At 42.1% G+C, this 21,715-nt stretch overlaps 1 protein-coding gene across 2 annotated transcripts in view; it reads left to right on the forward strand.

Annotated features, from left to right (window-relative positions):
- Positions 1-8,361, forward strand: part of LOC132884260 (membrane-spanning 4-domains subfamily A member 8-like) — a 33,707-nt gene extending 25,346 nt beyond the window's left edge. Inside the window, exons 8-10 of one of the 2 annotated variants that reach the window (XM_060918078.1) lie at positions 5,298-5,342; positions 6,119-6,177; positions 7,978-8,361. In XM_060918078.1, coding sequence (XP_060774061.1) covers positions 5,298-5,342; positions 6,119-6,177; positions 7,978-8,074 — 201 coding nt within the window. In that variant the 3' untranslated portion in view covers positions 8,075-8,361. The remainder of the gene's footprint in view (positions 1-5,297; positions 5,343-6,118; positions 6,178-7,977) is intronic. The other variant, XM_060918079.1, reaches the window with a different exon arrangement.
- The last annotated feature ends 13,354 nt before the right edge of the window (positions 8,362-21,715 follow it).

The following is a 21,715-nucleotide window of genomic DNA, read 5'->3' on the forward strand; positions in this document are numbered from 1 at the left end:
TGTCTAAATTCGATGCATACCCAATGCCTCATATTGATGAGTTGCTGGATCGACTAGGCACGGCTCGCTTTTACTCGACACTGGATTTGACAAAGGGTTATTGGCAGATCCCCTTGACTCCACTATCCCAAGAAAAAACGACCTTTTCCACACCATTTGGCTTACACCAATTTGTTACACTTCATTTTGGGCTGTTTGGGGCGCCCGCTACATTCCAGCGGCTTATGGACAGCGTCCTCCGCCCCCACGCCACCTACGCAGCCGCATACTTAGATGACATAATAATCTATAGTAATGACTGGCCGCAGCATCTGCAACACCTGAGGGCCGTCCTTAGGTCGCTGAGGCTAGCGGGTCTCACGGCCAACCCAAAGAAGTGTGCGATTGGGCGGGTGGAAGTATGGTATCTGGGCTTCCACTTGGGCAATGGGCAGGTGCGTCCTCAAATTAACAAGACAGCAGCGATTGCGGCCTGCCCAAGGCTCAAGACCAAAAAGGGGGTGAGACAGTTCCTGGGGCTGGCTGGCTACTATCGTAGGTTTATACCTAATTATTCGGATGTCACCAGCCCGCTGACTGATCTCACTAAAAAGGGGGCACCAGATCCGGTCCAGTGGACGGAGCAATGCCAGTGGGCTTTCTCTGAGGTGATGGCTGCACTGTGTGGGGGGCCACTGTTACACTCCCCTGACTTTTCTCTTCTCTTTATGTTACAGACAGATGTATTGGACAGAGGGCTGGGGGCTGTTTTGTCCCAGGAGGTGGAGGGGGAGGACCGTCCAGTGCTGTATATCAGCAGAAAGCTGTCAGTGTGTGAGGGGCGCTACAGCACCATCGAGAAAGAGTGCCTTGCCATTAAGTGGGTGGTCCTCACCCTCTGCTACTACAGTGCTGCTTGAAAGTTTGTGAACCCTTTAGAATTTTCTATATTTCTGCATAAATATGACCTAAAACATCATCAGATTTTCACACAAGCCCTAAAAGTAGATAAAGAGAACCTAGTTTAAAAAAATGAGACAAAAATATTATACTTGGTCATTTATTTATTGAGGAAAATGATCCAATATTACATATCTGTGAGTGGCAAAAGTATGTGAACCTCTAGGATTAGCAGTTAATTTGAAACTGAAATTAGAGTCAGGTGTTTTCAATCAATGGGATGACAATCAGGTGTGAGTGGGCACCCTGTTTTATTTAAAGAACAGGGATCTATCAAAGCCTGATCTTCACAACACATGTTTGTGGAAGTGTATCATGACATGAACAAAGGAGATTTCTGAGGACCTCAGAAAAAGTGTTGTTGATGCTCATCAGGCTAGAAAAGGTTATAAAACCATCTCTAAAGAGTTTGGACTCCACCAATCCACAGTCAGATAGATTGTGTACAAATGGAGGAAAATCAAGACCATTGTTACCCTCCCCAGGAGTGGTCGACCAACAAAGATCAGTCCAAGAGCAAGGCTTGTAATAGTCGGCGAGGTCACAAAGGACCCCAGAGTAACTTCTAAGCAACTGAAGGCCTCTCTCACATTGGCTAATGTTAATGTTCATGAGTCCACCATCAGGAGAACACTGAACAACAGTGGTGTGCATGGCAGGGTTGCAAGGAGAAAGCCACTGCTCTCCAAAAAGAACATTGCTGCTCGTCTGCAGTTTGCTAAAGATCATGTGGACAAGCCAGAAGCCTATTGGAAAAATGTTTTGTGGACGAATAAGACCAAAATAGAACTTTTTGGTTTAAATGAGAAGCATTCTGTTTGGAGAAAGGAAAACACTGCATTCCAGCATAAGAAAATTATCCCATCTGTGAAACATGGTGGTGGTAGTATCATGGTTTGGGCCTGTTTTGCTGCATCTGGGCCAGGAAAGCTTGCCATCATTAATGGAACAATGAATTTTGAATTATACCAGCAAATTCCAAAGGAAAATGTCAGGACATCTGTCCATGAACTGAATCTCAAGAGAAGGTGGGTCATGCAGTAAGACAACGACCCTAAGCACACAAGTCATTCTACCAAAGAATGGTTAAAGAAGAATAAAGTAAATGTTTTGGAATGGCCAAGTCAAAGTTCTGACCTTAATCCAATCGAAATGTTGTGGAAGGACCTGAAGCGAGCAGTTCATGTGAGGAAACCCACCAACATCCCAGAGTTGAAGCTGTTCTGTATGGAGCAATGGGCTAAAATTCCTCCAAGCCGGTGTGCAGGACTGATCAACAGTTACCAGAAACATTTAGTTGCAGTTATTGCTGTACAAGGGGGTCACACCAGATACTGAAAGCAAAGGTTCACATACTTTTGCCACTCACAGAAATGTAATATTGGATCATTTTTCACAATAAATAACTGACCAAGTATAATATTTTTGTCTCATTTGTTTAACTGGGTTCTTATTATCTACTTTTAGGACTTGTGTGAAAATCTGATGATGTTTTAGGTCATATTTATGCAGAAATGTAGAAAATTCTAAAGGGTTCACAAACTTTCAAGCACCACTGTACCTGCTGGGACGCCCTTTCACCCTCTGTTCAGACCATGTGCCCCTCCAGTGGCTCCACCACATGAAGGATGCCAACGCGCGGATCACCCATTGGTATCTGGCACTCCAGCCCTTTAACTTCAAGGTGATCCACAAGCCAGGGGCGCAGATGGTCATGGTGGACTTCCTCTCCTGTCGGGGGGGGGAGTTGGCTGCAGGCCGGATGGCCGCCCAGCCTGAGTCGGGCGGTGGGTGTATGTGGCAGCGGGGGCATGGTCAAGCGTCAGTCTGTGACCAGAGGGCAGAGTCAGGAAAGCTAAGTGGCAGAATCACTGCACCTGATGTCTATTAACATGTGTTTGTGTGTCTCCCCCAGTGACTACATAAGGAGAGAGAGAGTAGAGGAAAGGAGCTCTCTCCCCAACCAGACAACTGATGTGTGTGTATGTCTGTGACTGGGAGTGTTTGTATGACAACTGAAAAGTGTCAAAATAAAGAGTTTTTTGAAACTCAGTTCTGGCCTGCCGTACTTCTGTGCTCCACCCACCTGCTCCAAGTACTACACCTACATCCCTTGTTTAAGTGAAGACAGCAAAGATCTCTATGAGGAGTATGCAAAAGCATATGAAGCTGACCCATTTGCAGAGGAAACAATAACAATGGGAGAGTGTGTGCTTGCTTCAGTCTCGGAAGGATGTAGAGAAAGGTGGAAGGAACTCATCACCAATGTTGACATGACTCAGAACAGCAAGAAAGCCTGGTCCACGATTAAGAAACTGAACTCTGACAAGAACCCACAAGCAAGGTTAGCTGCCCTGACACCCAATGCAGTTGCAAAACAGCTACTTTTGAATGACAAACCTCTGAATAAAGAAAGAGGTCACCTGAAGAAGATGAAAGAAGAGATGGAGAAGGTGATGCTAGAACGTGAGGATGAGTTCGTAAATTTCACCATCACTGAACTCGATGACACCATCAAACTTCTGAAACCTGGGAAAGCTGCTGGCCTTGATGGTATCACGACTGAAGTCATAAGGCATTTTGGCACCAAAGTCAAAGCCTGGCTGCTACAAATGTTCAACAACTGTGCTACCACCCTCACAATCCCTAAGATCTGGCGGAAAGTGAAGGTGGTCGCCCTACTGAAACCCAACAAAGACCCCTGCCACACCAAAAACTATCGACCTGTATCATTGCTGTGCATACTTTTTAAGTTATAAGAGAGAATGATACTTGCATGTATAGGACCTACAATCGATGAACTACTATCTCCCGACCAAGGTGGTTTCAGGTCAGGGAGGTCCTGCTGTGGACAGGTTCTGAACATTACCCAATTCATTGAAGATGGTTTCAAAACCAGGCAGGTCACAGGGGCAGTTTTCGTTGACCTGACTGCTGCCTATGACACTGTCAATCACAGACTGCTCTTACTAAAACTGGCTAAAATGGTCTGGAACTCCAGCATCGTTAGGGTATTCAAGTCGTTACTTGAAAACCAATGGTTTTTCGTTGAGATGGATGGGAAAAGGAGCCACTGGCGCTCACAGACAAATGGTCTCCCTCAAGGTTCGGTGCTTGCACCAACCCTGTTTAACATCTACACTAACGACCTCCCCCATTTCAAAAATATTCGATGGTTTATATACGCTGATGACCTAGGACTCACCACCCAACACAAGTATTTCGATGTCATTGAGCAAAGACTTACAGCTGCCCTAAATAGTCTTTCAGACTACTATGAAACCAACTTCTTAAATGCAAACCCTGGCAAGACTCAAGTCTGCGCGTTCCATCTGAACAACCATCAGGCCCAACAACAGCTGAACATCACTTGGAATGGTAAGAAACTGGTCAACGACAAATTCCCGGTTTACCTTGGAGTAACCTTAGACAGAATTCTATCTTACAGAGAGCATGTAAGAAAACTCAAGGAGAAGATCGCTTCTAGAAACAATCTCCTCAACAACCTAAAACTCTCAACTAGGGAGCTGACGCCAACACCTTGCGATCTCCTGCTCTGGCATTATGCTACTCTACAGCAGAATACTGCTCTCCGGTATGGGAAAGATCATGCCATGCTGGAAAAGTGGATGCTGAGCTTAATACCTCTTGCTGTATCATAACAGAAGTGCTGAAACCTACACCCCTATCAGCACTATACTGGCTAGCAGATATTGCACCACCTTCCATCCAACGAGAAGCTCACTCCAGAACCCAGAAGTTTTTACAAGAGCAAGACCCAAGACATCCTCTACACTATTACCAAGATATAAGAAGAAGACTCAAGTCCAGAAAGAGCTTCATGGCTGTACAGAATCTAAACCGTAAGGACTCTGCCAAATACCGACTAGACTGTTGGAAAGCTTCTGACACTCTGCCACCAAATGAAGCTCTTCAGAGTCCTTGTGAGTCCCTACCTCATGGTACTCACCTGTCCAGAAGGGAATGGGTTGCCCTGAACAGAGCCAGGAGCGGAGTAGGTAGAACTAAAGACAACCTACTGAAATGGGGACAGGTGAACTCAGCCGAGTGTCGATGTAGTCATTCTAAACAAACTATGGGACACATTCTCCGTGAGTGTGAACTGGGTTCAAATGTCACCAATCAAGACCTATATGAGGCTAACCAAGAAGCCCTGAACTGGCTGTAGTACTGGCATGACAAGATATGATGATGATGACAGTGCAGTATGGCAATAGGGTTAACAAATGCTCATCAGATAAAGCCACATATACGTAACAGATTTGCAAAGAACAAAATTTGCATAGAAACAAAGTTCCCATGTAAAATTTTATTTAACATCTCTCTATTTTTTGAAGGTGCCTGTCACATTTGTCAACCAGGCAGTCAATCCTAACCCACAGGTGAGTGAAATGTTTAAATTGTCTGTGTGAAAAACAAACAAACAAACAAACAAACAAACAAACAAACAAACAAACAAACAAACAAAAAACACTGTTGCACAGATTTTAGCACATGTTTACTTTGATATGACCAATGAGACAGTGCAATAACACAATGAGACAACCAGGTAATACATGGGGGCAGCACGGTGGTGTAGTGGTTAGCGCTGTTGCCTCACAGCAAGAAAGTTCTGGGTTCAAGCCCAGTGGCCGATGGGGGCCTTTCTGTGTGGAGTTTGCATGTTCTCTCCGTGCCTGTGTGGGTTTCCTCCGGGTGCTCCGGTTTCCCCCACAGTCCAAAGACATGCAGGTTAGGATAATTGGTGGTTCTAAATTGACTGTCAGTGTGAATGTGAGTGTGGATGGTTGTTTGTCTCTGTGTGTCAGCCCTGCGATGACCTGGTGACTTGTCCAGGGTGTACCCTGCCTCTCGCACATAGTCAGCTGAGGTAGGCTCTAGCTCGCCTGCGACCCTGTAGAACAGGATAAGTGGCTACAGATAATGGATGGATGGATGGGCATACATGGACAAACTCATCATAAAACACAAAACAGGAGAACACAGTAGGATAACAAAGCTATGACAGCATGAGGACAGAGACAAGAATCATAAAAAAAAAAAAAAAAACCATCCAGATAGGGGGAATTTGTGACAAAACAGAGTGTAGTAAAAACTTGTATTTCAAGTCAACTGAGTCGTTAACTAAATTGAGTTTTGAATTTCTCTCTTTCCACAGAGCGTGTTGTACATCCCACAAGCCCAGATGAACATGAACCACCCGATTTCACAAAACATGTATGAATGAGAAAATAACAAGAAAATGATCTACAACAAGCAAAAAAAAAATATTTTAAATACAACCCCAGTTCCCAAAAAGTTGGGACACTGTGTAAAACATAAATAAAAATGGAACATGATAATTTGCAAATCATGGAAACCCTCTATTTCATTAATAATAGTCCAAAGACAACATATGCAATGTTGAAGTTGAGAAATTTTATTGATTTTTGAAAAATATATGCTCATTTTGAATTTGATATCAGCAACACATTTCAGAAAAGTTGGGACAGGGGCATGTTTACCACTGTGTTGCATCACCTCTATTTTTAACAACACTGTAAATGTTTGGGAACTGAGGAGACCAGTTGCTGTAGTTTTGAACAAGAAATGTTGTCCCATTCTTGCCTCATATACAATTTCAGTTGCTCAACAGTTTGGAGTCTCCTTTGTGGTATTTTGCGCTTCATAATGCACCAAATGTTTTAAATGGGAGACAGGTCTGGACTACAGGCAGACCAGTTTAGCACCTGGACTCTTTTACTACAGAGCCATGCAGTTTTAACCCTAACTCTAACCCTAGGGTTTCCATGATGTGCAAATTATCGCATTCTGTTTTTATTTACAGTTTATGCAGCATCCCAATTTTTTAGGAATTGGGGTTGTAATTCTAACTGAGTAATGTCTTGAATACTCGTATGTCATTTCACATGTATATGATGTGGATAAGGATGTATATGATGTATATGATGATAAGGATTTTATGTTCATGATGTATGCGCTCACACTAATTTATGTACACAATATATATTGTCATGACGAGTGTGATGGTGGTTAAGTTTGAAACAAAAACATTCGCACATAAACCAGTGATAAACATGTTCAGTTCATATGCAGTCAGATTCATAAATATTTGGACAATAGTGAAGTTATTCTTATTTTTCTATACTTGTCTACCTCAGTATATTAGAGGTGAAATTAAATAAGCCCAAATAGAACCATCTGGGAGTTACAGCACTTTTTATATGTGATATGTGGTATTATACTTTTTAAGGGACCAAATGTGTATCGATGTGGTTTTAAACTTTTAAAGTGGCCAATTCAACGAGTTGGTACATTCTGAAAACAAAAGAACACATTGGTTCTTTTGAGCATCAAAAAGCCTGGAAGACCATAGAAACCCACTGTGGTGCATGACAGAATTCTTTTCCTGGTGAACAAAACCAGGAGGTGGGCATATCTGTGCCATAGTCAACTCATGTTGGAGTCAAGACCATCTAAACCAAGACCAAGTTATGACCGAGACCAGAATGTATCAAGACCAAGACTTTGAGGGGTTGAGATCAAGACCAAGGCAGGGCGAGACCGAGTCGAGACCAGGACTAGACCAGCGGGTGTGAAGGTGGGCGTGGAAGGGGAGGGGGAGGGATGACGACTGTTAAAAGGAAAACAAATTTAAAATTAGCAATGAGTCACGTTATTGGTTGCATTTGAAGCAGGGAATTTTCCATCCAATCCCAGTAACGATGTTAATAAATAAATCAGACAATGCACAAGGAATTTAGTGAAATCCTCACAGTTGTGGTCTTGAAATAAAATCCCAAGTCCTCTATGTCCAAGACCGAGACAAGACCAAGCAAAAATACACTCAGTCCTGTCAGCAATGAAATACAACTACAAGTCAAAGTAAATTTAAAAATCACTGCATTTAAATTAATTATCTTTATTCTTTAACCCCTGTCCTGCTTTTTATCCATGCTGTCTCTGCTCCTTCTGTCTTTCTTCCTTTCTCATCTCTCCATTTCTTCCTCTTTCCAGGTGTTTTGCTTACAAGACTGTTTCTTCCTTCTTTCTCAGTATGAAGATGAATTTACATTCTTCCTCTGAGCAATCTGAACCTCAGGACACAGTTTAGATCAAAAACGTTTGACTGTCATTTTGTTGATGGGCATTAAAGGTTAAATGAGTGCGTGGTAAACATTTCCTTGAGCGTGAGCATTCGGGACACACCCACTGATATCTGATTTCTGCGATGTCTCTCAGTTTCATTTCTGCAATAAAGTGATGTGAAAACATGAGACTCCAGAATTCGGGGAGCAAAATGTTCTCTTCTTGTGATTTTTTTTTTCTTTTGCAAAGACATGCATAAAAACATAACAACCAGCTTAAAAAATCTTGAATAAATGTTCTGTTTATGTACTGTGTGAGGCGCATTATGCATGACACGTTTTTGTATGTTTTACATAAAATTAATATAAACATTAATGTAGATATAAATATTTTATTCCAAATTATGACGGCATGTTACAAAAAATAAAGAAAAAAAAATCAGAGTCCTTGTCTCCAATTTATGAGTCCGAATACAGTTAATGCACGAGTCCAAGTCCAAGTCGGAGTCATCAGTACTCAAGTCCAAGTCGAATCACGAGTCCTTAAAATTAGGGGATGAGTTGGACTCGAGTACTACAAGCCTGTGACAAACTCACATCCTCCAACTTTGCCCATCATTTGTTTGATTAATTAGATCTCATTGTTTATTTTATTTTTTCCGTCCTCGTTTCCTCATCAGTTCATAATCTAAAGTGATTCATCCATCCATTAAAAAAAATCTACATATTTACAAACCACTAACTCTGTGATCTGATAAATGATGTTCAACAGGTAAGCTCTTGTACAATGGGAAAAGTGAACCAACAGTTTGGTATTCCATGATTTTGACCCCTATCCTATCCCAAATTCTTTTTTTTTTTTAAAACGCCCCCTTGTTTCCAAACTTCCCCTTATGGTGAAAACCAACAGTTCGGATTTCCTGTTTGGAAAGTCAGAAGAGTTTATCCAGAGCTCAAACCAAACTTCTCTTCTTTATCATCTTATCATGAAGATATCCAATTTGCAAAGCAAGAGCAAGAAATAATAATAAAAATGTTTTATTTTTTAAAAAGGATTTGTTTTTGACATGTTTTAGAAAATGAGTTCTTTGTTGTCATGTGTGCAGCATTCCACATATTTTTCTAGTTGACTCAACACGTCTCTCCAAGTTTTTTCCCCCCACTTGGCCCCTTGGCTGATTTTCCGGATAGTTGAGACAGATCCAGCACTGCTCCCTGTCTCTGCATGTTCACTGACCCCACAGGATTCCAGGAAAAGCTCAAACCACACTTTTCTCCTCAGGCCTTCCCTTTTACAGTAAACCATTCATCATTACACAATCCGACATGCTACAGAAGGATGTAAACAAGGATCTTTGTGAGACACAAAGCATGAAACTATTTTTTTTTTCTTTTTGCATCCCAGCTTTATAATAAGCTCTGATTGTGGATCCAGCAAACTTTTCTGATCTTTCTGGACTCTAACAAACCTAAAAACTGAAGTGAATCTGATAAAATATGATTAGACGGCTATTGTTCTCAGTGGTAGCCTCAATAACAACATTTGTGAGACACAAAGTTCTTTTGAAACATAGTTCGCTGACTTAGTAGACTGAGAACTTTCCAGGACGTTCCACAGAGCAGCATCTGGTTCAGGAATGGAATAAAGTTATATTCAGGAAATTGTTATTTGTTGTTAATGTGATAGTGATTCTAGGGAAAAGTGATAAAGTTAATATTTTTAGCCAGTAATATGAAAAGAGATATGAATAATCTGAGCACAAAACACATACAGATACAGCTAACGGCATCCTGTTATCCCTCTAATGTAGGATTTGATGTGTAATGACCAAAATGCCATGATGATGCAACATGTTCGTTGAGTTAGAAGAAGTGAAAATTGCACCATCAGAGACAAATGCTTGAGAAACAGGATGTTTATCAACACTTTGTGTACTACTCAGTCACGAGCCAGCCGGGAACATCAAAGTTCTGATCCGATCTTTTACTCCACTCCCTGGTTTTCCATGAGCCTTCCCTGTGCTGCAGCCAGCACACCTGTCTCTCATCAGATCATCCATGGCTCCACTGACTACTTTTTCACGTTACCCATAATGCTTTGTGCCTTGGGGGGAAACCAAAATATAAACAAACTAAAACAACACAGCGTCACACACTGACAGAGTAATCTTTCGAATTTAAATCTCCTTAAAACCTTCAAAGAAGTGTCAAAACTAATGAAACCAAAGCTTGAAGAAATCTGCAAAGCCTTTTCTGTGGGCTTTGAGAATTCAATCGGTAAAAAAGCGCTTGTAAATATCCTATTGAACACTTTGAACATCTCGACTTCAGGTGACAGTGAGTCAGCCGACTGCTTCGTCTGTCGACACAGGTGTTCCAACAATTACTGACCTGCAGAAGAGCTTCGAAAACACAAGATTGACACTGATCAGAGATGAATCCAGAGTGAAATCGTTTTTGCTGGGTGCTGGTTATGACAAGAGAGCTGTAATAAAATACAAAGCTCCTTGTGCATGGGAACACGAGCACGGAATTCACTCAGTCCAGTAAGTACTCATCTCATCTCATTTCATTATCTCTAGCCGCTTTATCCTGTTCTACAGGGTCGCAGGCGAGCTGGATCCTATCCCAGCTGACTATGGGCGAAAGGCGGGGTACACCCTGGACAAGTCGCCAGGTCATCACAGGGCTGACACATAGACACACACAACCATTCACACTCACATTCACACCTACGCTCAATTTAGAGTCACCAGTTAACCTAACCTGCATGTCTTTGGACTGTGGGGGAAACCGGAGCACCCGGAGGAAACCCACGCGGACACGGGGAGAACATGCAAACTCCACACAGAAAGGCCCTCGCTGGCCACGGGGCTCGAACCCAGGACCTTCTTGCTGTGAGGCGACAGTGCTAACCACTACACCACCGTGCCACCCCAGTAAGTACTGTCAAATTTATTCTTTAAGTTGATTTTGATTTGACAGGGTCAAATGCTAAATGCTACAATCCTGACATAAACAATAAAAGGTGAAAGCTGTACCACCTTTCAGATTTTAAGTGTCGGTCATAAAAAGAATTTTCCCCGACACCCAATTATTTTTGTTTCGTGGACTGAAAGCTACTGAATTTAAATCACAGACTTCCAATTTTATTATTATTATTTATTATTTTTTTAAATAGAACAATTAATGGGCGGCATGGTGGTGTAGTGGTTAGCGCTGTCGCCTCACAGTAAGAAGGTCCTGGGTTCGAGCCCCGGGGCTGGCGAGGGCCTTTCTGTGTGGAGTTTGCATGTTCTCCCCGTGTCCGCGTGGGTTTCCTCCGGGTGCTCCGGTTTCCCCCACAGTCCAAAGACATGCAGGTTAGGTTAACTGGTGACTCTAAATTGAGCGTAGGTGTGAATGTGAGTGTGAATGGTTGTCTGTGTCTATGTGTCAGCCCTGTGATGACCTGGCGACTTGTCCAGGGTGTACCCCGCCTTTCGCCCGTAGTCAGCTGGGATAGGCTCCAGCTTGCCTGCGACCCTGTAGAAGGATAAAGCGGCTAGAGATAATGAGATGAGATGAGAACAATTAATGAATTTCGAGCCACGTGGCCCTAAATACTTCACTATTTTCTCCTGCTTCACCATGACCCAATTCACGTCATGCATCACGTGGTGAGCTTTCCCCGTTCATGCAAGGCATTGTGGGATACAGATTTGAAACAGGAGAGAAAAATGGAGGACGTGAGTGTGCAAATGAAATGTGAAAGACCGACTACAGTAACGGAAAGAAAGTGAGAAGAAAAGACGTTATGTTATATACGAAGGAAAGGAAACGCAGGACCAAACTAATAAATATGGGCGCTCAGCGAGCACCTCGGTGTGATCAGCTGTTCGTTTAGCGACAGACTGATGGAACTGTCAGTGCACGCTCAAAGGGAAACCTGTAGATGGCAGTAATGCAACACTGTGGATGCCAGCTGCCGTAAAACCCAAAAGAAGAAGAAGAAGGTAAACCTGCGCATGCGCACACGGACTTCCTCTGTCTGCTTGACTGCGCCAAGCGAGCGATTTCATGCACATTATTTGCTTTAATCCCCTCAAATTAAATAACTTCCCAGCCACAGAATAGCCTGATATTTTGTTAAATATTACAGAAATAAACAGATATCACAATCACTACATTTCAGACGGAACTAAATTTCACTGATTCTGAATGAGAAATTTTCCATTTGTCATGAAGGCAGCATTCAAAGTGCGGTGATCTTGAACCAGGAAACATCTGTAGCTTTTGAGAAGCAGATGTGACGTTAAATAATGCGACCTTTATATTTAGCTGGGATTAAAGGGATCCGTCAGTGGATTTACTATTAACCTCATGTTAAGTAAAAGTATTTGTAGATTTCAACAGTCAAACATTCATTTTCAGAGACCAAGTGGTCTAGAAAAATAAATTTTCATTAAAATACCAGACGGGGCTCCCATGGAAGTGACGTATGCGATGACGTGGCATTGTGGAAGTTTGAAGCAACTCGGCTGTTTATATCCCCTGCTTCCGTCTTGCTTCCATCTGTCTGCACCTAACCCCCCCGCTCCTCGGGAACAGATGCCACTGCTCACATCCCCAGAAGATACAGAAGAGAGAGTTTCATTGTGCTCAAATGAACATGTGATAAATAAAGGCTTTAAAAATTTTTCCTAAAAGTAATGTTAACTCAGTTCCTCTTTCCCCTTTGGGTTATGTGAGGGTTTTCCAAAATCAGACATTTGCCATTATGAACATTTGAAGTAAAATAAGCTTTTTTGTGTGCGTTTATTAAACTAAATACTTCCGAGAACAGGATCAGTGTTATACTTTAATGAATTTTTGAAAATGCTTCTTTTTCAAACTGGCTTCATTTTAACCTTTGCGTTTTTGCTTTCCAAATGTTTTTGCCGTTTTACAGTTGGTCTAGTGTACCGTTATGTAGCACTTTGAGATTTGCCTCAAATGTGAAATGCAGTGTGTGCCTCTATGTGTCAGCCCTGCGATGATCTGGCAACTTGTCCAGGGTGTAACTCGCCTCTCACCCATAGTCAGCTGGGATAGGCTCCAGCTCCCCTGTGACCCTGTACAGGATAAGTGGCTACAGATAATGGATGGATGGAAGTTCAAGAAGCAGCTTTGTGACCAAAAGGTCACCAGTTTGATTCAGTTGGACAATGTGTGCTTGGGGAGAATGAATGAACACATCCATGTGCAAGACACATAACATCCTCCCCCCCCGGTAACAGATGCCACTGCTAACATCCCCAAATGGGTTAAATACAGAAGAGAGAAACTCGAGAAAGAGTTTCATTGTGCTCAAATGAACATGAGATGAATAAAGTCTTTTAAAAATTTTCCTAAAAGTAACGTTAACTCGGTTCCTGTTTCCCCTTTGGGTTATATGAGGGTTTTCCAAAATCAGACATTTACCATTATGAATATTTGAAGTAAAACAAGCATTTTTTTGTGTTTATTAAACTAAATACTTCTGAGAACAGGATCAGTGTTATACTTTACTGACTTTTTGAACATGCTTCTTTTTCAAACTGGCTTCATTTTAACCTTTGCGCTTTTGCTTTCCAAATATTTTTGCCGTTTTACAGTTAGTCTAGTGTACCGTTATGTAGCACTTTGAGATTTGCCTCAAATGTGAAATGCAGTATACACTCCCCGGCCACTTTAATAGGAACGTGCTGTTGATTCTAATATCCCTGATCTTGGCTGCAGGAATGGAACCCAATGTGTTCTGCTTTCTGTTGCATGCTGACATGCTTTTCTGCTCACCACGGTTGTAAAGAGTGATGATATGAGTTACTATTTCCTTCTTGGCAAAAAACCTCGAACCAGTCTGTCCATTTCCATCTGACCTCTCTTATCAACAAGACATTTGTTTCCACCCACAGGACTGCCGCTCACTCACTCAGTGTTTGTTTTTCGCACCATCCTGTGTAAACTCTACAGACTGCTGTGTGTGAAAACCCCAGGAAGGAGATCAGCAGTTTCTGAAATACTCAAACCAAATATACTCCTCTGGCTCAAACCAACACCCATACCACAGTGAAAGACAGAAAGTCACACTTCACTGTGAGATCACAATTTTTCCCATTCTGATGTTTGAACATTTTGGAAATTAACTGAAGCTCTTGATTTGTACCTGCATGGTTTGATGCATCAAGGGATCGGCTGATTAGGGAACTGCATCAAACAGCAGGTGGATCAGGGGCGCAGATAGGAATTTTGAACTGGGGGGGACTGAGCTGTCAGCAAATGATTCCGTTTTGTGTGTGTGTATGTGTGTGTATATATATATATATATATATATATATATATATATATATATATATATATATATATATATACACACACACTACCGTTCAAAAGTTTGGGGTCACTTTGAAATGTCCTTATTTTTGAAAGAAAAGCACTGTTCTTTTCACTTTAAACTAATCAGAAATCCACTCTATACATTGCTAATGTGGTAAATGACTATTCTAGCTGCAAATGTGTGGTTTTTGGTGCAATATCTCCATAGGTGTATAGAGGCCCATTTCCAGCAACTCTCACTCCAGTGTTCTAATGGTACAATGTGTTTGCTCATTGCCTCAGAAGGCTAATGGATGATTAGAAAACCCTTGTACAATCATGTTAGCACAGCTGAAAACAGTTGAGCTCTTTAGAGAAGCTATAAAACTGACCTTCCTTTAGTTTGAGCAGATTGAGTTTCTGGAGCATCACATTTGTGGGGTCGATTAAATGCTCAAAATGGCCAGAAAAATGTCTTGACTATATTTTCTATTCATTTTACAACTTATGGTGGGAAATAAAAGTGTGACATAACATTTTAACATAGCCTATGGAAATCCAAAGTTTGCACATTATCATCACGCACAGAAATTGCAAAACTGCAAAACTAGTTTTAAAACTGCTAAGTTCCAACTGTTAACCATAGCGAGAGGCTGGGCTACGTGTGTGTGTGTAAAGTGTAAACCAGTGCATCCTGACTTTCTAACTATGCCTGTGTGTTGCGTGAGCGGCAGTCAGTCAACAACTCTTCGCAAAGTTTCCTTATGAAACAATATGCTCGCTGAAATTATGGCAGGGAACGCCAGATTAAACATTAAAACTGCCTTCTGAGCACTGTATCTACAGGCTACCACCGAAAGAAGGAGGCTACCAGAAAGGCATCACTCCGTACGATTTTACTTTCACTACGACATTACTTTGAACAGACTATCAAAAAATTGCAAGGTGATATGATGAAGTAAGGCACAGTTTAAAAAAAAACGATGCAATCGTTTTCTGCCTTTTGGCACCCTTCATCATGCCGTGTTGGGGTCCTGAACTAGGAGGCGCTGTCCCCGATATGCCTGTCAAACTTGTGGGTAACCATAGCAACCAAGCTCGAGCTCGCAACCCGTGCAGTCTGCGCAGTTGCAGCTGTATATACTGCTGTGCACCTCAATAAACCGAATGGTAATTAGTCTTTTGATTTTTCCGTGAGGTTTGCCTTATGCAAAGAAGACAGCATAGACGTTTTTTCCTCCCTATAAGTGGGGGGGACCGAACGAGGTGAATTTAAATCTGGGTGGGACGAATCCCCTCCGTCCCCCCTCTATCTGCGCCCGTGAGGTGGATGTAGGGGTGTTCCTAATAAAGTGGCTGGGAAGTATAAATAAACAAATATTATCGGGGTGAACAAAGTACTGAGAAAAGGGAAAGTATAGATAATGTGTCAAAAGTGGAAGTATCAAAAAAAAAAACGGGCTCAGGTGAAAGGAAAGTGGCTAAGTCTAAAATGTACTCAAATATGAAAAGTTTTTAAACTGATGAAAATAATGCCATGTTTTCATGTGAAAAGAAAATATGTTGGTTTTTAGGCAATTACACCATTTTATCTGCAAATATCTTTCAATCTCTTGCCATATTTATCATTAGCCTCAATCAGATGCAAACTCATGTTAGCTTTTCAAATTGATGCTTGTCCGCCCTTGACGATTCAAAGTTGATGTAGTTTTGCTAAAATTCTCGCCTTGACTAAAACTGAACATCTGCATGCAGTACTTGGGCATAGAAAAAGGTAGATCTGTTTCTACATGGGAAGCCATGTAGAATGGTTAGAGATGCAGCTTTGGGACCAAAAGGTTGTCAGTTTGATTCCCTGACCTAGCAGGAATGGCTGAAGTACCCTTCAGCAAGGCACCTAACCCCCAGGCTGCTCTGGGTGTGCTGTACATCGCTCTGCTTAAGAGTGTCTGATGAATGACATTAATGTAATCTACTTTATTTGTCAACATCCTGAATTGTGGTGTAAATACAGTGATATTATACACAAAACCTGGCAGCCGTGGTATAAAGAATAGTTACGAATTTAACTTTCAGACTTTCTGGATGATAAACAGGCCTCAAGATTCATATGATAATGAAAATCTCCTCACTGGGCAACAGGAATATGTTTACCTCAGCCGAGCAGACAGGTTTATCTTTGTGCTGAAATTGGGCTGGAAGCCTTGAGAAGTTGATTTGGAAAAAAAAAAATTTGTATGCAAGCAGTTGAGGACTGAACCTTGATGGGACAAAACCTATGTATGACAAGTCAAGCCAAGTCAAGTTTATTTGTATCGTGCTTTTAACACCAGACATCATCACAAAGCAGCTTTACGGAAAATTAAAGCCTTTCAACATATGAGATAATTTTATCCCAAGTAAATTTATTTATTCCTTATGATGAAGCCTGAGGGGGCGGCACGGTGGTGTAGTGGTTAGCACTGTCGCCTCACAGCAAGACGGTCCGGGTTCGAGCCCCGTAGCCAGCGAGGGCCTTTCTGTGCTTTTTGTACCTGTAGTCTGTACAACGACAATAAAGTTGAATCTAATCTTCTCTAAAAATGTTCCATAGACTGGTGAATCATTAACTGCAACCAGGAGAACTGAGGAGAAAGGTGTGGTTTTAGTTGAGCTTTTCTCATAATCAATGTCAGAACATTACTCGGATCAGTGATCAAGCAGAGATAAAGAGCAATCTCTGATCTGTAATAACAAACCATGAAACCAAGCAAAGGTACAAGAAGAAAAAAATAGAGAAAAAAAAGTGACTAGACTCGAGAACTGTATTACTGGATACTGTATAATGTACTGTGTGAGAATGGATGACAACGAACTCACATGATTTTTATCTAAATAACAACAACAACCGGGCGGCACGGTGGTGTAGTGGTTAGCGCTGTCCCCTCACAGCAAGAAGGTCCGGGTTCGAGCCCCATGGCCGGCAAGGGCCTTTCTGTGCGGAGTTTGCATGTTCTCCCCGTGTCCGCGTGGGTTTCCTCCGGGTGCTCCGGTTTCCCCCACAGTCCAAAGACATGCAGGTTAGGTTAACTGGTGACTCTAAATTGAGCGTAGGTGTGAATGTGAGTGTGAATGGTTGTCTGTGTCTATGTGTCAGCCCTGTGATGACCTGGCGACTTGTCCAGGGTGTACCCCGCCTTTCACCCGTAGTCAGCTGGGATAGGCTCCAGCTTGCCTGCGACCCTGTAGAACAGGATAAAGCGGCTAGAGATAATGAGATGAGATGAGATGAAACCTGAGGTGACGATGGTTAGGAAAAACTCCCTCAGTCGACACGAGGAAGAAACCTCGAGAGGAACCAGACTCAAAAGGGAATCCATCCTCATCTGGGTGATAACAGATAGCGTGATTATAAATTACTCACTTCTATAACTGTGTCCTATAGCGTCACAAAGTACAACTGTGTCACCAGGAAATTCATTATAGTTTTAACAGGAAGTCTGTTTTGTTGAAGTTATAAACTGTTCATTGATGGAGACTTGAAGTGAAAAACTGTTCATGACAACTGCAGTCCGAAAGTTATCAGCCATCACAGCAAGACTGTAAGTGTTCAAAGGCATGTTCCAAGTGAGACTTTCAACTGTCCACATGGGGCTGTCCTCCACAACACAGGAGCAATGTGATGAGACTCCAACCAGAAGTAGGGCATCAGGATGGATCAAGCAAGTCTGAAGAACAGAAGAGGTCGGCATCTTACTGGTGTCTCAGCCATACCTGTCAACTTTGAGGTTTGAAAAAAAGGGATATTTCCCAGATTTTTAACTAAAAATAAGGGAAAATTTCGGAAAGTCATACCCTTCACCAAAAGTGGGTGTGTAGTTGAATGGGGGGCAATTTTCTATCTAGTATTTGTGATTTCCTGTACTCTGGTGCATGTTGGTGATAGCCAAGACCCAAACTCAATATGCTTATGGTTTATAGAGTGCATTTGTGAATAAACTATACATTTATTTTTATTTGCTTTCAGTGGTACCAGTTATTTCCCAAATTAAGGGCTAAAATACGTATCTTATGTTAAAATAAGAAAGGTCATTATATAACCAGTCAATAAATTAAATTCCATTGCAATTTATTATGGTTTTACCATAATCATGGCCTCGAAACACTAGATAGATAGATAGATAGATAGATAGATAGATAGATAGATAGAGAGTAATAAAGAGTAATATAAAATATTAAACCAAGAGTGATTTAAAATGGGTAAGTTTCAGATAGGCGGCACGGTGGTGTAGTGGTTAGCGCTGTCACCTCACAGCAAGAAGGCTCTGGGTTCGAGCCCCGGGGCCGGCGAGGGCCTTTCTGTGCGGAGTTTGCATGTTCTCCCCGTGTCCGCGTGGGTTTCTTCCGGGTGCTCCGGTTTCCCCCACAGTCCAAAGACATGCAGGTTAGGTTAACTGGTGACTCTAAATTGACCGTAGGTGTGAATGTGAGTGTGAATGGTTGTCTGTGTCTATGTGTCAGCCCTGTGATGACCTGGCGACTTGTCCAGGGTGTACCCCGCCTTTCACCCGTAGTCAGCTGGGATAGGCTCCAGCTTGCCTGCGACCCTGTAAAAGGATAAAGCGGCTAGAGATAATGAGATGAATGATGAGAAGTTTCAGATAGAAAATAAAATAGACAATGAGTGGATAAAACAGTTAATACACCAATTAGTTTACACTAGGCTGTTTATGAGGTCTTAGCCAGGACATACTTAATGTAAACATGTGTAGCTTACCTTTGATTATTTGGGAGGCTTTCGTTTTCCCCATGGAAAATTTCTTTGCGATGGAAGAGTCTGGGAACATTCCAGCCACGCACTTGTTGAAATCATCAAAGAAAGAGAGGCTAATGTTTTTCTTAGCTATTAGCATCACCATCTTCACCTCAAACCTAATCAGTGTTGCCAGATACTGCTGACGTTTTCCAGCCCAAAATATGTTCAAAACCCGCCAAAATGCACTTGAAACCGCCCAACTTGGGCGGGAAACCTCCCAATCTGGCAACACTGGACCTAATCACTTGTTCAGCCTCGCCTCCAGACAGAGTTATGTAATTACTGATGCCTGAGAGGGCGGGGACGTGAATTCATGGCCCGACTTCCTGCTGTAAACTCCTGTCAGAGGCGCGTCATGAATTCTGGACCTACCGACTTTTTTATATTGTGAAAATACGGGACTTTTATCTCATCTCATCTCATCATCTCTAGCCGCTTTATCCTTCTACAGGGTCGCAGGCGAGCTGGAGCCTATCCCAGCTGACTACGGGTGAAAGGCGGGGTTCACCCTGGACAAGTCGCCAGGTCATCACAGGGCTGACACATAGACACAGACAACCATTCACACTCACATTCACACCTACGCTCAATTTAGAGTCACCAGTTAACCTAACCTGCATGTCTTTGGACTGTGGGGGAAACCGGAGCACCCGGAGGAAACCCACGCGGACACGGGGAGAACATACAAACTCCGCACAGAAAGGCCCTCGCCGGCCATGGGGCTCGAACCCAGGACCTTCTTGCTGTGAGGCAACAGCGCTAACCACTACACCACCGTGCCGCCGGGACTTTTATATAATGTGAAAATACGGGATATTTTCGGGAAAATAAAAAAACGGGAAGACAGCGGGAAATAAGTCAAAATAAGGGATTTCCCGGGAAAAACGGGAGGGTTGACAGGTATGGTCTCAGGATTGACATGCAACTCAGAGAGGGATAGACAGAGGGAAGAGATGCAGGCGGGGGAGGATCATGTCCATAAACCAACAATAAAATTATTCCTCTTCTCTATATTTGTGCCTGCTTGCATTTTTATTCATAAAATCAGAAAATTACTTCATAATCCACAATCCATTCCAAGTTCCAACCAATTCCAGGTTCAGTAACATGACACTAATTGAAGATGATGTCTTGTTGCTTTTTAATCCAACCTAAACACTGCCACTTGTACCATATTTCTTTACAAAGAAAATAAATATGCTAAAATGCTTTCCTGTGTTAAAACGCTGACCACTTGCTGTGCACAGAGCTGCATTTCTCTGCTGGAAAAAAATAATTCATTTTAAAAATGTTATACAAATTATACATTCACTGCATGTGTTTTTCATCTCTCACAAATTTTCCAAATTTGACTTTCCATTGCTGTTAGCTCATCAGGCCGACAGGTGATGATTTATGCCATCATGTGCCATTTTGGAGGGACGTCCAGTTCTTGGTAATGACACAATTGTCCCATATTTTCTCCACTTCTGGATGACGGTCTTCACTGTGCTCCATAGAATATTTAATGGCATGGAAATGTTTTTGTACCCTTCTCCTGGCTGATACCTTTCAACAATGAGATCCCTTTGATGCTTTGTAAGCTCTCTGTGAACCCTGGCTTTTGCTGGAGGATGCAACTGAGTAAATGTCTGAACTATATTTGGTGTTAATCAGAGTCATTTTAATTGATGGCAGGTGTGAACCCAAAAAGACTGAATGCTGCAATTAAAGCAAAAGGTGCTTCAACAAAGTATTAGTTTAAGGGTGTGCACACTTATGCAACCAGCTTATTGTATGTTTTTTATTTTTTATGTTTTCCCCCTAACATATTTGTTTCTTTTTCAATTGAATTGTACAGGTTATAGGTCACATTAAAGGTGGGAAAAGTTTTGAAATTAGTTATCATGGTCTCATATTTTTACATCAGAAAAACATATCATTTTAACAGGGTGTGTAAACTTTTTATATCCACTGTTTTTCCTTCCTGGCAATAAAAGCTCGAACCACCACTGCAAATCTGTCCATTTTCTGATCTCTGACCCTCTCTTATCATTACATGACGGAGCCCTGGGGCAGAAACCACGAGCCACTCCACCATCAACAAACCTGAGTGAACAAGAAACAATGTCGTTAATCGTGACTCATTGTTGTACCGCTTCCAACTAGCAAAAGGAAGTGAGGTTTATAAAACAACTTTGTTTAAATTCTCCTCACACTGGATTTATCAGAATTATAACAAGTATGAAAACATATCCATCATTCTAAACATATCACATCATGCAATCAGGAAGCGTGGCAGAACTCCACTGCACATGGCCCATAGGATCACATGTATGTTCACTGATGTGACATCACATCCACATGTCAGCACTCACTCATGAAACAGGCCTTTGTGCACCCTTAGTGCTTTGGCCCACGAATCCCTGCTTGCAGTTATATTTATCATTGCAGTCATGTTCCTGTTGCTGTGGTCTTTTAAAGTTTACTCCAGGTCATGTTTCTAGGCAGCGCTGATGGTAATCGTTCTGTTCCTGCTGGAAATACTTCTGCTCTGTGGAGCAAAAACAACAGCAGG

Source organism: Neoarius graeffei, chromosome 4, assembly GCF_027579695.1.
Source record: "Neoarius graeffei isolate fNeoGra1 chromosome 4, fNeoGra1.pri, whole genome shotgun sequence".
NCBI lineage: Eukaryota > Metazoa > Chordata > Actinopteri > Siluriformes > Ariidae > Neoarius > Neoarius graeffei.